General features: G+C 41.0%; 1 protein-coding gene across 1 annotated transcript in view; it reads left to right on the forward strand.

The window, feature by feature from the left end:
- Positions 1-1,473: 1,473 nt before the first annotated feature.
- atp10a (ATPase phospholipid transporting 10A) overlaps positions 1,474-16,775 on the forward strand; it is a 34,903-nt gene continuing 19,601 nt past the window's right edge. The window contains exons 1-9 of the mRNA XM_068319221.1: positions 1,474-3,621; positions 8,620-8,824; positions 9,519-9,604; positions 11,643-11,749; positions 11,827-11,958; positions 12,148-12,278; positions 14,290-14,542; positions 14,629-14,846; positions 14,927-15,121. Coding sequence (XP_068175322.1) covers positions 3,197-3,621; positions 8,620-8,824; positions 9,519-9,604; positions 11,643-11,749; positions 11,827-11,958; positions 12,148-12,278; positions 14,290-14,542; positions 14,629-14,846; positions 14,927-15,121 — 1,752 coding nt within the window. The 5' untranslated portion in view covers positions 1,474-3,196. The remainder of the gene's footprint in view (positions 3,622-8,619; positions 8,825-9,518; positions 9,605-11,642; positions 11,750-11,826; positions 11,959-12,147; positions 12,279-14,289; positions 14,543-14,628; positions 14,847-14,926; positions 15,122-16,775) is intronic.

Consider the following 16,775-nt stretch of genomic DNA (forward strand, 5'->3'; position numbering starts at 1 on the left):
AACGGCCAGTCAGTCTCTGGAGACACTAATATATGAGAGCTGAGAGGCACACGCTCATTCTGTAGGGTTCAGGAATCCACTCATTCTTGTTTGGCTGTCTTCTCACAAGATTCCTGTTTACACCAGGTTTTGCTATGACTTTGAAGTAAACTATAGAACTAAAAGCATCATTATGTAAATCATAAAAATCTTAAAATCCATTCTTCTGTGTAGGGTTGTTTTTACTTTGGTGTCTCTAAGGATAGAATTTGAAAGCAATATGGATGTGTGTATTTTTATTTATGACATTTTTACATTGTTAACACTCTTTATGACTCTTTAAGATACGGAATGAATATAGGTGTGAACTGGGGTATACCTCAGAAATGGTATTTGACCCAAAGCTGTATTCACCCATATTTGGCCACAAGGTGGCAGAAAAATACAAAGTCATGTTACAGGTACACAGCCACCACTGCAGCAAGGGCGCTTCTCCAGCTAACATGAGTGTGAAATTTGGATTAAATTTAGGGAATGAGGGTAGCTTTAAATTTGTTCAAGTGACAGACTTTGACATTTTTAAATGTTACCATGCAGTCCCTGCTGTAACCAATGGAGAAGCAGAACAGTGCTCATCTGAAGCCACTGTTAAAACACTTTACAACCCAACTTAATGAGCTGCATTTAATGCATTGTTAGACTGAAACTTATAAATTTAGCTTTAATTCATGTTTTGTGTCAAATAGGACAGGAATTTTAAAATTTTTTATTATTATTATTATTATTATTATTATTATTATTATTATTATTATTATTATTGGGGTGGCAGTGGCTCAGCGGTAGAGCAGATGTACTGAAGACAGATCGCCCAGCCATAGGTGGATCGATCGATTCCCGTTCCCGCCAGGACATCTCCGGAGTGTGAGCTGACGGTGGGAGGTGTCAGCTCACCTCCCAGCCACTGCCAAGGCATCCTTGAGCAAGGCACCGTCCCCCCTACAAGATGCTCCATTGGGGCGCACTCCGAAAGTCGCTGCCTGTCACTCTGCCTCCCCATATACAGTTTGATGTTGTGTACTAACTGCATACTTACAGGCCCCCTTGTGTGCTGTGGTTGTTTCAGGGGCCTGTACACACTGACTGTAAAAAACTAACACACCTAAGTGATAATGTAATATCCCCCTGGGGATAAATTAAAGTATACTTTTTTTCTTTCTTTCAAATTATTTTGGGAAATCTGGTTGTCCTTGTAAAGATCTTACCGAATTGTTAGCTACTTCACTAACTGCATGCACACAGAATTATATTTGCATAAATTTTTTTCGGAGAACTAGATGAGTTTAAGAACGACATTTTTCCTTGACAATTTAGTGCCTCTTTGGGGAACTGTTTGTCTTTAGCAAGCTAAATAATTTGCAAGTTTATGTATGTTTGACTTCGGCCATTATCTACCTGTTCTCATTTTGTTGAAGCTAATTTACCATCATAACACCATAAGTTTAGACTGTTCACAGACTTAGTACAGAATGCACATACAGTACAGATTTAGCGTTTGGCTCTGTGATTGTCCTTAAAATCATGTGAGCTAGTAAAGTATATTAATATGTTGAAAGTGCTTGATCTAAACTGACCCTAGTCCTGTCAGATTGTAAGCATTTATAGTTAGAAAAGAAATAAATATACAGTAAAATATACAAGACAGACACTCTGGAATCTATGCGCATTATGAGTATTGCCCTGTCAATCCACATGTACATAATTGGGTACAGTCTATCCACATCCACCCCAAAGCCAGACAGAATTCAATCAATTTTTACACATGATTTTGTGCTCTTCATTGTGTGCATCTGATATCTTGATCATTCAATTTCCTTTCCTTTTGCACTTTAAATTGTTGGATACATTTGGACACATCAATGAAAAAGGTTTTGGTCAGTCATCTGTACAAATTCATTTCTCCAGTAGTGAGAGCTTTGGGACACATTTCTTTTTAGTTATTCAGACATGATCCAAATTCAGATTAGTAGCTTAAATATTTTAACTGAAAACACAAATGATGAAAATTGTGAAAAAAGCTCCTTTGCAGAATGTTGACAAAATTCTGCAAAGGGAAAAATGAAGAATGATTCCACTGCAAAATTTACTGGATACTGTCCTGGAATATGTCCATTACTTCCATCAAGTTCAAAAGCAAATCTTAATAATTGCCAAAAAAAATGGCCCAAAACTACAAAGTCCACATTTTTAAATTCAAAGGATTCTGACTTCACCCCTTTATCCCGGTCCTCCAAAATTTTACGAGTGCTTCCTTGTGAGATATGTGTCCAACTTTTCTACAAAATTGCATTAATATTTGTTGAGCGGTTTTCTTGTAGTCCTGCTAAAAATCAAAGGAACCAATAGCAGCAGGTGTAAACAAAACCTCCTTGCTGAATGTCCTGAAACTAGACATTAACAACATCTGTTTGAAAAAGTACATTGAATTCAATGATGTCTACACTATCTATGAAAAAAAGGATGTTTATAATATTATAATTTACATCGAAATTTAGATTTAGACTATCATCCTTGCTCTCAGTTTTACCTGAGTGTTTAGTAAAATAACTAATGTCATAAAGTTACCACATAGTTCACCCTTATTATAACTGCTTGTCCCATTAAATTGTTCTACTTCTACAGAAACTACATTTGTGTGGTTATTTAGTTTCTTCCTGTGAGTCACGGAGTCCAATAATACCGCGTGGCACTTGGAGAAACAAAAAAAAACGCAGGTTGGATCGAGGAGGGGCCTGCGGGTCAGATTTCCAGAGGAGTGCGACCCCTGACCCGTTAGGGAACATCCTCTCTGTGCGCTAACTGCGCGCATGCGCTGATCTACATACACAAGCCCACTGCGGGGCCGTCGCTGGTGCTCTTGCGTGTGATTTGTAGATCGGCTGAGAGTTACAGCTACTCCAAGTTATGCTTCCCTACTATCTCAGCATCCTTCCAGCAGTAGGAAAAAAAAAAAGGGGAAGCTAAACAAGCAAAAGTTTTCCTCCTACTCGCGGAATAAGGAGCCGACATGGATGAAATGGAGCTGTTTGTGTGAATAAACCGAGAGGTTGAGGAACACCGTTGTAACTCGGTAAAAGAATGATAACATAGCTACCGCGGTGTGTTGTTTTGTCTGAGAAGACACGAAGACCTCAACTGTGGGAAAGTTTAGAGCCTGGCTATGGAGCGGGAGAACGACGAGCCCGGGATGGCCAAAGCCTCTAAAGTCAAAAGGCAAAGAAAAAAGAAAACCAAGGAGAACAAAACCAGGACTGTTCACGCAAACATTCTGTATGATAACGCCAAAGGAGAAGAAAACCCGAACCGACACTATGCAAACAACAAGATCAAGACGACCAAATACACGCTGCTGTCTTTCCTGCCAAAGAATCTTTTTGAACAGTTTCATAGATTTGCTAATGTTTACTTTGTCTTCATCGCCTTGCTGAATTTTGTTCCGGTCGTCAACGCGTTCCAACCAGAACTGGCTCTGGCTCCTGTGGTGTTCATTTTGTCCGTCACTGCCATCAAAGACCTGTGGGAGGACTACCGGAGGCACCGGTCAGATAAGGAGATCAATCACATGGACTGTCTGGCCTTCAGCAGGTACGGTCAGCCTCACTCCAGCAGTGTCCAGCTGCTGTGTGGGAAGTCTTCTTCACTGTCCAACCACACTGTCACCACATGACGCAGGCAGGTCCACACTGAGAAGATCCATGCAGATCATGGACGCTGGATTTCACACTGGAATCCAGCTGTCAGGCTGTGTTAGTGGCTCAGGAGTGGAACCCATGACATGTCAGGGTTAGATCTGACTCACACATGAGGACTACAGATCATACCTCCAGTGGGCACCCCACCTGTGCTGTGGAGATGTGTCCTCCAATGATGCAGATGTGGATCTGAAACCAAGCATTTGTCCATTTGTTTCCTGACAACCTGTTGCTTTGAAACTTCCTCCACCACTATATTCCTGTGTGTGTGTGTGTGTGTGTGTGTGTGTGTGTGTGTGTGTGTGTGTGTGTGTTTGTGTGTGCTGATGAAAAGCAGCACTGTCTTCCACGTACAGTGCATACTTCATAGTAATCAAAAGGCTCAGTGTCTAGTGGCTACACAGTTTTAGTGAAGTCTTGACCCAAGTTGTTTGGTTGGATGTAATTGAATTTTGTTCTGCTGGGACGATATTGTGCAAAACAGGCTTTTCCTCAGCTTGGCAACAGCTGACTTGACAAAACCTTCCTGTTGGTGTTAAATAATTTCTGTCATGGGTAAATGCATCTGTATCTTTAATTTCCACAGCTACAGGTCGCCCTCGAAGACATTAAGTGTATGCCAAGCGTATTTTATGTGTTCTTTCATGCTATTGGCCAAACTAGGATTGATAGTGTCCAATGGCTTTGCAGAAGCTACTATTACATTGTGGACTGGCAGAAAAGAAGATGCCAGTGGTCTTCATGGTGCCGTGGTGGGTAGCACTGTTACGTAAAAGTGTTGGTATCCATAGGGGAACTTGTACCTGTTCTGTGTGGAGGTTCATATTCTACTCACACCTGTGTGGCTCACCTCTCGGTCTACAGGCTAAAAGCATGCAAAATAGACCAAATGGAAGCTTTTCATTGGCTGTTGGTGTGAATGGTTGTTTGTCTTCCTGTGTGTTGGCCCTGTGATGAACTGGTGATTTGTCCTAACTTTATCCCATCTCTCCATCCAACATCAGCTCAGATGGGCTCCCCATGCTGCCCTATAGGAGGAGCAGATACAGAGGAAGATGTATTGATGTTTACTTGTCTGGTTTTTATTCCATGACATAAAAATAATTGGAGGATATAGTCTTTATTCTGTATAGCCATATTTCATACAAACTTCTCCAAACCTATCCTATTTTTTTACTTTTCAATGGAAAGATTGACTGAGGTGACTGAGAGTTGGTCATGTTCTCTGGAGAAAAATCCTGAACCACTTATACTACTCCAGACTCACCAAAAGAATGTCACATGGTGATGCATTTAATGTGTAATTGTTAAACAGAGATGTTTATGAAATCATAGACTTAATTTCCACTGTATAAATAGGATCCTGTAATCATAAAGAGTTGTCACTCTGCTAGTGCCCTCCAAACATCCAGTTTGTCCTTAGCGGTCCATTGAGGTGTCGCCTGTCTGAATAGATCGGTTTAGGCCCCTCTAATTTCTGTAGTTAAGTAGTGGTCATGTACACAACATGGAAGATGTGTCTGTAAAGCAATGTTATTGAGAACAAACACTTGATTTCCAATACACAGCTGGGCTTGCACTAGGAGCTAGTATGACTAAGCCACTGTGGCTCAGTGTAAAAGAATAGAGCAAGCCACAAAAAGCCACACTCTGTGTCCAAGACAGTGGCGCACAGGTGGACGACCAACGCTAGTTGCAGGACGGGGCGTGGGGGGTCCGGGGGGCTTCCCTGGGAAATTTTTTGAAAATTGGGTTGTTTTCCTGCATTCTGAGGGCAAAATCTTCTGTTCAGTTTACCTACAAAAATACACTAAAGTCACCAGTTCAAGCTGAACTATCTTTATTTCTATCCTACTTTATGCAGGTATGAATGTGAGATTCAACAATTGAAAACTTCCATTCACTATGTGAAGATACATTCATACAAGTATTACTCAATGTTTACTTGTAAGTTTTAAATAGACTAGAAGACATTTTGACTTTGACCACCACCAACACCATTGGTATGCCATAGTTTATTTTATTTTATTTTATTTTTTTAAATTCAATAACATGATTTTTCATTTCAATTTAAAAAGGCATAAAACATAGCAAGCAAGGTGAATACACATTTACATGCATCGCTGGTTATTCCTGCCGGTCATAGGGAACAAAAGTCTAAGACTACAAACAAGTATTGATAATATCTTTCATTTACCTTCTGATCAGTCTGTCACCACTCCTCCCCCCTCCCAGCATTCACCATTTGTTTATTAATGAGGACTTTAACACAAACTCTACTAGAAAACACTGGATTCTTTTGATCGATCATCCTCGCCTTGTCTTAAACCAATTCGCGGGTTCAGCTTGTAAAAAAACAATATTTTTGTTTTTCATTGGACGATAGGACGTCATGACCCGATTGTATATTTAATGATCAGGAGCGTTCGGGTCACTCGGCTAAATTCCGTCGGCATGTGGAAATAGCGGCGCTATTTTTGCTAGCGCTGCTCGCTAGTGGAAGTACCGGCCCTAGCGCCTCTCACTAGCGGAAATAGCGAGCGGAAATAGCGAGCGGAAATAGCGAGCGCCGCTAGCGAGCGAAAAAGTTGTAAGTTTTAGCCTTTTTTCCGTAAAAATAAGAATGCCACTGTGGCTACACAGTCTAAAAACCTTGTAGCCAATCTGGAATATACTTCGCCTATGGCGAAGTGGCGAATGGCTAGCACAAGCCCAGTCACAGCAGAAATAACTGATCTTTCCCAGATTCGTTCCTCGTTCCATCTTGTTCATACAAAAGGTCTCGTGGACTTAATGTAGTTTTACAAAACCAAATTGGAAAACAGTCGAGCATATTGTAGCATGGGGAGAATTTTAATACCAGACACAAGGATTACAGTGAATTTCCTCACTTCAGGACTGCTGCTCTTTTTTTAACATTAAAGTGTTAGCAGTAGTCGTGACCTCCCCAAACAAAGATTCCTAGTGAGTCAAGCTTTGCTGGGTATTTACAACAGACACAGTATTCATTAGGGATGGAAGTCAGGGACTCATTCCAAATTGGCTATGCCATTAAGATCATATGCCTCCAAACATATTGTTTATCAATGTTGGCATCATTTCGGAGAATTTAACTTTGCAAAACAGTGAAACCAATTTTTTTTGCATGGTTCGAAACAGGCCTTCATGACACAAAGAAAGATGGACAAAGAACGGATCATCAGCGGATCACTGAAACATTTTTCTAAGCAGCGTGGGTGGGCCTGTGGAGATAATCACCTGATGCCAGGTTTTCGCCAGCCAAAAATCTATTTGCAATTATTAGTGTAAGAAATGGAATGTTGTGATAGTAATGACCTTAAATACAGTCTCATAGTCCAGAAAAGAGCTCCTACTTCCCAAATGAGAGGCAGATCAGTTCCCAAACGTAAATATCCTGTTATAATAAGAGCAGGGTCACACTGGCAGTCTGTGAAGGTGTCTTCATCACTAAGAATGCATAAATGAAATAAATTCTGTCGTTTCACCCACACTTCAAAATGGGTCCATTTATTTACAGAGATCTGTTTGACAGTCAGTAGTAAAAACCACACAGTCATTTTATTTACTGATATCTGTATCAAAATTATCCACAAATCTGTTACAATCACAGTAACACAAATGAACTGGGATTAGACCCAGCAGATGACAAATATGAAACAATCGGATTTCATGAATTTGTAAATGTAAGACATAATCATTACCTGAAGATCATCACTGTTTATTATGTTTGAGGTGCAACTACTTTATGGTAGAACTGTAACTAGTTATCTTCACTAGTCGGCATTTTTGGTTCTTGATGTGTTTGTAAGTTACACAGACTGAGCCCACGTGATTCATTAAAACAGCACGTGTTGTTTCACAAACAGTCCAGAACCTGAACATGAGGTTAACCATCAGGTATGACGAAGTAAATCCTTCAGAATTGAGGATCTAGACAGAACACCCATCTGTCCGACTTGATAAAATAGTTCAGGCAATCATTTAATTATGAAAATACAGACAATTTTGTTACCCAGACTAATATTTGAAGTTTTACTCAGAAAGAAAACACAGAATTTTCTTACTATGACTTATCACTTCAAGGAAGTAGTGGTGTAATCTGCCAATGTCTGTATACCTGTTGGTGTATTCTGTCGTTCACAAACCTTTTTTATAAATGAAACCGGGGCGGTTTTTTTCTGCACCAGCATGCTGGATGTTTTTAGGGTTCTTATCTAACGGTTCTGCCTCTAACTTTGCTTTGACTCTTCTTCATCCTCAGGGTCTTGATCCACTTCCAGAAAGTTTTGTTTGAACGGAATAATTTTCTGACTTTGCCGTGTGATTTAAATCCTAACAGTGTGCTTTATTTAGCACATAAACCACCAGGAATTGTAAATTTAAATCCTTTGGACCATCAGACCAGTTTAATCCCCTCAGGAGTGTCTTTATATTATCCAGTCTTTATCTATTTTCTTGTAGACAAGATGATTACGGTCGACTTGTCTACAAGAAAATCCAACAATTTGTGTAAAGTGACATCATTTCCCTCATCTAACCCCAGTTACCAACACACACTCAACTGAGCCAAGGGCAGTAAGTCTGTTCTAAAGCATGGCGGTTAGATGAGGATCCATGTCATGGCCTTACACGACATGGATCGTGTTTGTTTAGCTCTCTGAATGTCTTCTCATCCATCCATCCAGATCTGTCTGCAATCCAGCAGAGATTCAGTGTGACATTCCTTCTGTGCTACATTTCGTTTACTGTTCACACTGACGAGGAACATCTCTGACTTGGCTACACCAGCTTCAAATAATACACAAGCCATTCTTCATCTTTGATACTATTTGCTGAATTAGAATAGTTTGTCCTCTGATTGTTCTTGCAGACCAGAGAGACGATATGTGGAGAAGTACTGGAAGGAGGTGCGAGTTGGAGACTTTATCAAGCTGAGATGTAATGAGATCCTCCCTGCCGACGTTCTGCTGCTGAGCTCCAGCGACCCAGACCGCCTGTGCCACATCGAGACCGCCACACTGGACGGAGAGACTAACCTCAAGCAGAGACAGGTGGTCCGCAGCTTCCTGGACCTGGTGAGGCAGCAGCTCCCTCCACGTGTTGTTTTGTCACGATCTACCCATAAAGGGTTGTGTGTTAGGGGCATGATTAGAACTGTGTGGGCCAACAGGGATGTAAAGGCTGATGTGGACACATTAACGTGAAGCCTCAAACGTGGTCATCAGAGATGTGTTCAAAGACAGCAGGATGCTTTACAGACCAACAGTAAACTTTGTGGGTCAGTTTGGTTAAACAGTAAACTACAGTATTTTCTGCACTATAAGGCGCACAAGAAAGCCTGTCTTTTTCTCAAAAACCGACAGTGTGCCTTATAATCCGGTGCGCCTTATGGTTTGGAAAATACTCTACTGAGATTGTAAGAATTTTACATTTTCATTCAGGTGCATATTGAACAGCACACAAAACAAAGCCAATATAAATTTGTATGTGAGTTTAGCAGGAACTGAAGATATTGTTTTTCTGTTTGAATGATAATTTCATTAATCAGCTATTTTGTCTTGTGAAAAAGTTAAATATGTAACCAACCATAGAAGATTTGGTTGCTTTTATTCCGTGATTCAGGTTTCATTTGTTAAGTATCCGTGTAGATATTCAGATAGATTTGGATGTCACTGATTGTGGACTTAATATTCCTGACGGCTCTTTTTGCAGGAGTTTTATTTAAACTGGCTGCTGTCTGGTTAACGGCTGTTTGTTGTCTGATTGCAGGATTGTGACTTTGATCCTTTAAAATACAACAGCATAATTGAATGTGAGAAGCCCAACAATGATCTGAACAGGTTCCGAGGCTACATGTGAGTATGCTTACAACAGATTTCAACCCTGATTCTCAATTTTTTGACAAATCATGAGTTTCCCACTCATAATTAGAACATACACTTTCTCCGAGTCAAGATTCCATTTTGGGTTTTTGAGAAGTGGTGACAGGATGTCATCATTTTTTACCAGACATACATTCAGATGTATTTGCTTCCTCACAACAGAATGAAATGACAAGCAAGCGGCTCTTAAAAGTTTAACTTCTGAGACCTGAATGTGAGCCAGTTTAGTAGTTTAGGGAGCATTTAGGAACTCACCCCTCTCTCAGCTGTGTTAAAGTTTTACTTCCTGTTTGTCTCTGTGTAGTAGACGTGCCAGAGGTTGCAGGACACGTTCTTATCACAAATATGGAAAGCTGGGAAAAATTCTTCAATTCAGCAAATCCTGTTATAGTGCTTATTCATCTTCTTTGTGGATCACATTTAAGCTAATGTTTAGGAAATATATAAATGTAGGAAAGTCACCAGTGTTGTGAAGCTTGAGGTTCTGCTTTGATTTTAGGATTCCTTCAGTGTTTGAGGAATGTTTTCGCAAATTTCTGCAGCTCTCTTCCCCCTTTATAAAAATCTGATTGTCACTTTATCACTCATCAAAGTCACTCACTGCTGTCTTACTACTTCATGGGGACAATAAGACTCAGTTAAGTCATTAAACCTAGCCAAGAAGTCGTTCAGTACACCCCCTCCCCTCAATCAGCTGCAGAGGCTGTGGTGGGTGGAATTTATGGCTGAGCCAGACTAGCTAGTCTGACTTGTTTCCAGCCTCTAAGATCAGATAAATTAAGCTAAGTGAGTGCTGACTGTAGCTTCATTTTCACCAGACTTTATACTGATATCGATCTTCATTCAACTCCCTGACAAGAAAGCAAATAAGCACTTATCCCAGACTGTTGTCCTACTCCTTTGTGTTTTGTGGTAGTTATCAGAGGGATGCAGAGTGTTTTTCCACACTATTGTCAGAGGTTTGAGAGACTTGGACCTGAGCCCGGCATGTCTCCTCACGAGGCAAGTTTGAATAGAGGCAGAAGATGAGAGCAGCTCAGTAAAGTGGTCGGGCTGACCTGTGCTCACATGATTATGACATGTATTCTTTGCTCAGAAGGAGACCAGATGCTGCAGGTATTCAGTTGCCGGGTTACGGTGGAGCACAGGGCACAGCAGCAGAGTTGGAGGGAGGTTTGTTGTTTTATTACATTACAGCCAATGGCACCCAGTCCAACCTCACCACTTATCTGGGGGAAAGCACTCTGTATTTGAGCGTTATCAATCATCTGAGCACTGCCAGCTCGAAACGAGGATGAGCTGTGTGTGAGAAGCTGCTGCCCGTGCTCAGGGACTGGATCTGATTTTTAATCTGTAATGGCGGTGACGTGTCAGTCGGCCTGCCGTTGAAGGCCGTCAGTATGTCAGTAAACATACTGATGGTTAAATGACTTTAATTAGCTAGAGGCAGCTTTTAACCCTCCTAACGGCTGTGGGCCTCAGTGGTAATTGAATTAAGCCTGACTTTAAAAGCTCAACCCTCCCTCACATTTGTCCTCATTTAATACAAATTAGCGTGCATCTCACTGGTCGTTAAAAAGCCTTTTCTCGGATGTGTTAAATTTCCATTTTGGCCTATCTAAGAGCTGAGATCAGGATTTGTACGCCACTGATGAGCCTTAAACCAAAATGAAGCGAGATGTGAGCGTCAGCGATGAGGCAGCGGATTGGCCGATCGACTCTCAGCCTGACGGGGGGGGGGGGGGGGGGGGGGGGGGTCAGTGAAGCAGTGGTCAGTGCTTCTGTATCAGAGGGGGTTTACACTGAGCTAGAGAACCGCCATGCTTTAGAACGTGATTGATGAAGGTGTTCCACCAAATGATCCGATGTCATCTGGAGGCCTCTGGTGTAGCTACTCTATTTCCCCAAGAAGCAATCAGTGTTTTCAATGGGAGTTATTGTTTTGCTTTTGCCTGTTAGTATTTTGAAAGAGAAGTTTTTTTCATTATTTCTGCCCATCTTCATCTGACAGAATCCATCGCAGTGGTAGAAGAGATGCACTTTACAAAGAAAACCTGCTGCTGAGAGGCTGCACCGTCCGCAACACAGAAGAAGCCGTTGGAATAGTCATTTATGCAGGTCATTCCCCAAAATGTCATCATTTTCCCTGATATGCCACTGACCCACCGCTGCTAACGCAGTGTTTGTGTCCACAGGTCACGAGACCAAAGCCATGCTCAACAACAACGGCCCGCGATACAAGCGCAGCAAACTGGAGCGACAGATGAACGCTGATGTGTTCTGGTGTGTCATCATCCTGCTGGTCATGTGCCTGTTTGCTGCTGTTGGTGCGTAACATTTGAGAGTAAACAGCTCCCCTTGGAAACCCTTGTGGTTTTTACTGAGTGATTTCAGACAAAACATACATTTCTTTAGACACAGTGTAAAAGTAAAGAAAATCTCTAGATTTCTTTTACTGAGCTTTTATTTATATTGTCTCTCCAGTGCGAGTTGACCTTGTGGTGTTACTGTTCCAGGTCACGGACTGTGGATGTTTCAGTACGGCGATAAGAGACCCGTGTTTGACGTTCTTAGTCCGGAGGGGACAGACTTATCACCCATCATGTCTGCTATCTATCTCTTCCTCACTCTGATCATCGTCTTTCAGGTACAGAACAGAAGAAAGTTTATAAAAATACAGGCATAGATAAAGATATAAACAACATATGCTATCATTGAGTTTGAAATGTTTTATCCCAGTGTACACAAGCATGGCCATAAATCAAAACACTGGCAGTAGATATTTCATACCTCCAGGTGTGTGGCCCCTTGATTGTAAGCGTCGCATTTATGAGGAAATGTCTGCTTCACATGCAGAATAATCTTATAATACAGGATGAGAAAGAGAAAAAGCCCAACTCAGCCCTTCTGATCTTTGCTTTTCTTTTATGTACAAATGTCAGTTGACATGTCACCCCGTCCTGGGTTTCATGTTGCAACTCGTTCCCCCTGATATCAGCTGGGTTTGAAATGAATGAGCAGTTGGTGAAGATAACCGTTTGCTTACATTAAACAAGTAGTTTCAGTTTGAGCCGGAAGACCTACCAGTATTTCCAGACTTTACCTGACACATTTAAAAACAGGGAGAGGTTTCCAGCTGAACCTCTTTAAACTTATGACTCATTTTTCTGCTACAGTGAAGGAATTTTTGCCTGGCATGTCTCACCTGGGATCACACCAGCATTAGTTTATCGATCAATAAGAGAAAAGTCATATTCCTGTTAATCTATGATTCTGTTAATTCAGGGGTTCCTTCATTTTCACTGACATTCACTGACCACTTAAGCTGCCCATATGGTTCTCTGATCCATTCATCTCAAGGATATTGATCTTTGTTTAGATGTCTTTGTCACATTAGGTGCAGCTCCAGTGAAATGTGGTTTCTAACTCCTATTATAATACTTTTAACTACAACATTATATTTATTGAACCATTTATCTATTAATTTCAGTCATTACTTTCAATTAAATAAGTATTTTGACCATTAACATTAGCTAGTTATCTTTTTAACAACTTATATCACTATTGCCGTCATTGATTGAATTAATTTGGATAAATTACTTGTGATAATAAATAGTAAACAACTTTCTATTTTTTAACAGTTCCATAGCACATTTGATAAAGCATTGTGACCGTCTTAATTTCTTTCAATAGCTTAAAGATTAATGGCCATCCTTTACTTTTCTTTACATTTCTGCTCAATCTACTAGTAGAATCTGGTTGTTACAGACAAGACCTGAGCAGTTCATTGAAAATACGCTGATCAAATATCTGACCTATTGTTGCTGTGTCAATGCAGCTCAACTTTTTGTTACTCCAATCTTACACACAGTACACAGAAGAATGTGAAGATTATCAGTCAAACAAGTCATGCTATGTAGATCTGTGTTGAATAATGGTAGAACTGAAGCCTTTTTCATACAAATCCAGTTAATTTTATTCAGCACAGAGATCTACACAGAAGAATGAATTGATATTTCTCTCAGACCAGAAAACAACGCAACATGAAGTGACTGTAGGGTGATTAAAGTGACTAAGTATGTTTAGATTTAGATTTTCAAGTTAAATGATCAGGCACATTATTCACTGTGACAGTGTTCAAAAACCTTGCCCAGTTTTTCCCCCCAATAATTGTCCTTTTCAGTAACAACAAAACAAGAATGGATGACAGACTCTTAAACACTGAGCCCCTTAAACATATTCCTCCTCCCACTGATGCTCCAAGTTTATTCTTCCTCTGTTTCGTAAACTAGCAGCTCAGACGACCAGAAGTATGCAGGACTGGGCTGAAGGCTTCAGATCTGAAGCAGTTTACCTACAGGGTGGACGCAGCAGCAGAAGGTCGTCTGTGATGACACACATCCAGCGCGTGTTAAACAGTTTAATTGTCATATTCAGATTATTAAATCAGTTTTGTGATGATTGGAGCTGCCAAAAGCCGTGAATCCAGCCTTTATACAGCAGTAAATCAAGATTTATATTCAGATTCTTCTGACCTTCACTTGCACCAAAATAAAAAACAAAGAAGGGGAGCTCATATCAAAAAAGAGCGAGTGGTCCATGCAAATAACAAAACAGAGTTTCTTCTTGTTTCTAACAGTAACTCTGTCCTCTCCCAGGTGCTGATACCCATTTCCCTGTTCGTGTCGATTGAGATTGTGAAGATCTGCCAGGTGTACTTCATCCACCAGGACATGGAGCTCTATGATGAGGAGACTGACTCCCACCTGCAATGCCGAGCTCTCAACATCACGGAGGATCTTGGCCAGATGCAATACATCTTCTCTGACAAGACGGGCACACTAACTGAGAACAAGATGGTGTTTCGCCGCTGCACTGTAGCAGGGGTGGAGTACTCCCATGATGCCAATGGTGAGACAAACATACATTCCCTTACAAAAAAGAAGTTAGGATTGCTTTTTAATGCAATTTTAATGGTATGTGTGCACGTGATCTAGCCAGAAGACTTGCCATGTACCAAGAGGTGGACTCTGAGGAAGAGGAGTGTACATCTCATGGTGGGACCTTGCCCAGGCGAGACAGTGTCACCAGCCACCAGAGCGTTCGGGTGGTGCTGCGCTCCCAGAGCACAAAGTCCCACCGCAGGACGGGCAGCAGGGCAGAGGCCAAGCGAGCCAGCATCCTGTCTAAGCACACCGCCTTCAGCAGCCCCATGGTCAGTCCAACTCCCCCCAACAAACTCTTCCTACTTTGTTCTGTAAGCCGTTCACTGATAAACCCTTGTCCGTCCTGCAGGAGAAGGATATCACCCCCGATCCTCAGCTTCTAGACAAAGTCAATGAATGCAGCAGCCAGATGGACTTCATGCGATTCCACAGCCAGCCCATGTCCCAGCTGCCCTCTGACCTCTCTGACATCATTGATTTCTTCATCGCGCTCACCATCTGCAATACGGTGGTGGTGTCCTCACCCAACCAGCCCAGGCAGAAGGTACAGGTCGCCTCAACAAGTCTGTCCACTCACCTCCTTAAAGTCAGAGAGGTTTGCTTTAACCAGCAACCATTAAAAGGAATAAAGTTTTGTCATAATTTTTGTCTCAGGTGAGGCAAAATAAGAATTAATTGTATAACCTGAGGATTTGTTGTTATATTTCTATGAAAAATAATATGAATATGATGTGAAACAAAACCAGATAAATTTTAGTATCTTAGGCCTGAACATTTTGGAGTTTGGGAGCCTATAAAGGTTTTCAAGCTAAATCATAAAGATTTTATGGTTATGGTATAGCTGACAGCACCACTGAGCTGCTGGCTCGGCGTGGACGTTTCTCCGCTTTGTTGTGAAAATTTTTAAGAGTTTTCAGACCTTAATAATCAGATGAAAGTAGTTTGAGTTGTTTTCAGTTTGAGTTTTTTTGATAAACATGCAGAGAATAGGAGATATTACTTTCTTTTAAATGCACACAATATATTGAATACACTCCATCCAAGCCACCAAGAGGGAGAGGAGTGAAAACATCAATAGAGGGTTTCTCTTATGTTTCAAATTTATTTGTTTTGTAGTTTTTGGGGCGAGGGGTTCAACACAGGAGTAGTTTTCATCTTTTTTGTTGCTTGTGTTTCTGGCTGCTTTTAAAAAAAAAAACAATTAAAAGCAGAAAAAAAATCCAAAAATCTTTACAAAGTCTTCCTGCCGCTCTGTGATTTGCGGGTTTGTTGTCTTTGATGCGTGCTGTCCTGTCTCGGTTGTGTATCCGTGTTTTGATTTTGTGTTAGCCTGGGTGTGGCTGTCCTGTTCCGAGGTGATATCCTCTCCTCGCCACAAACTACCAGGTCAACGGACAAAGATGTCAGATTAGGTGTCACAAAGTGAAATGTTATTTATGGTTCTGCTTGGAGGTTATCTGCTGCCCTTGCGACTGACTCAGATCTCTATATGAGAACTCCTGCTACCATTGCTTCTCAACACGAGTCAGTCTGTACTTTACAGCTGTCTCAGCATAAATGATTTGGTGAAGGATAACTTTTCATCAGAGCTGAGGTTGTTTGTATGACTGAGGCTAAACCTGGTTGGTAAAAGCATCTCAAGGCATGGATAATCACATAAATAATAAACAGATAATGAAACAAAAAACTAAACTAACCCAACCCAAACTACAAGCACATTAGTCAATTATTGTTTTTTGTATTATTTTTGAGCTGTTTGCATCGACCTCTTCTTGTCAGCATCCAGACTACAGTAGCCACTCTGATGAAGTTTACTTGATTTTGAAAAAAAGTGTTTAAAATTTAATGCTCGAATATCTTCAGGATATTATATTTCCACCAGTGTGTTAGCTTTTAGTCTATTGGCAGAATCTCAGACTCGCATAATTGTCCTTGAAGGTTCTTGATGTGAAATCCCAGGGTAAATAATTCAGTCACGTTAATTTAGTGACCATTAGACGGCTGTGGGCAGACGGGGAGCTGCTGCTGTCGTCACGAGAAAGGAGTGACTGAACAAAAGTGCTTTATGTCAGCCACAAAAGCACAAACATGCCCACATCTCCACACACCTCTGCAGGAAGGTAGCACATTATTGGATTTTTTACACATAACACTAAGTTTTTAGGGCAGTCTGACCTCACATCTTGTGCTTTTTTATT

The sequence above is a fragment of the Antennarius striatus genome, chromosome 7 (assembly GCF_040054535.1).
Source record: "Antennarius striatus isolate MH-2024 chromosome 7, ASM4005453v1, whole genome shotgun sequence".
Taxonomy (NCBI): Eukaryota; Metazoa; Chordata; class Actinopteri; order Lophiiformes; family Antennariidae; genus Antennarius; species Antennarius striatus.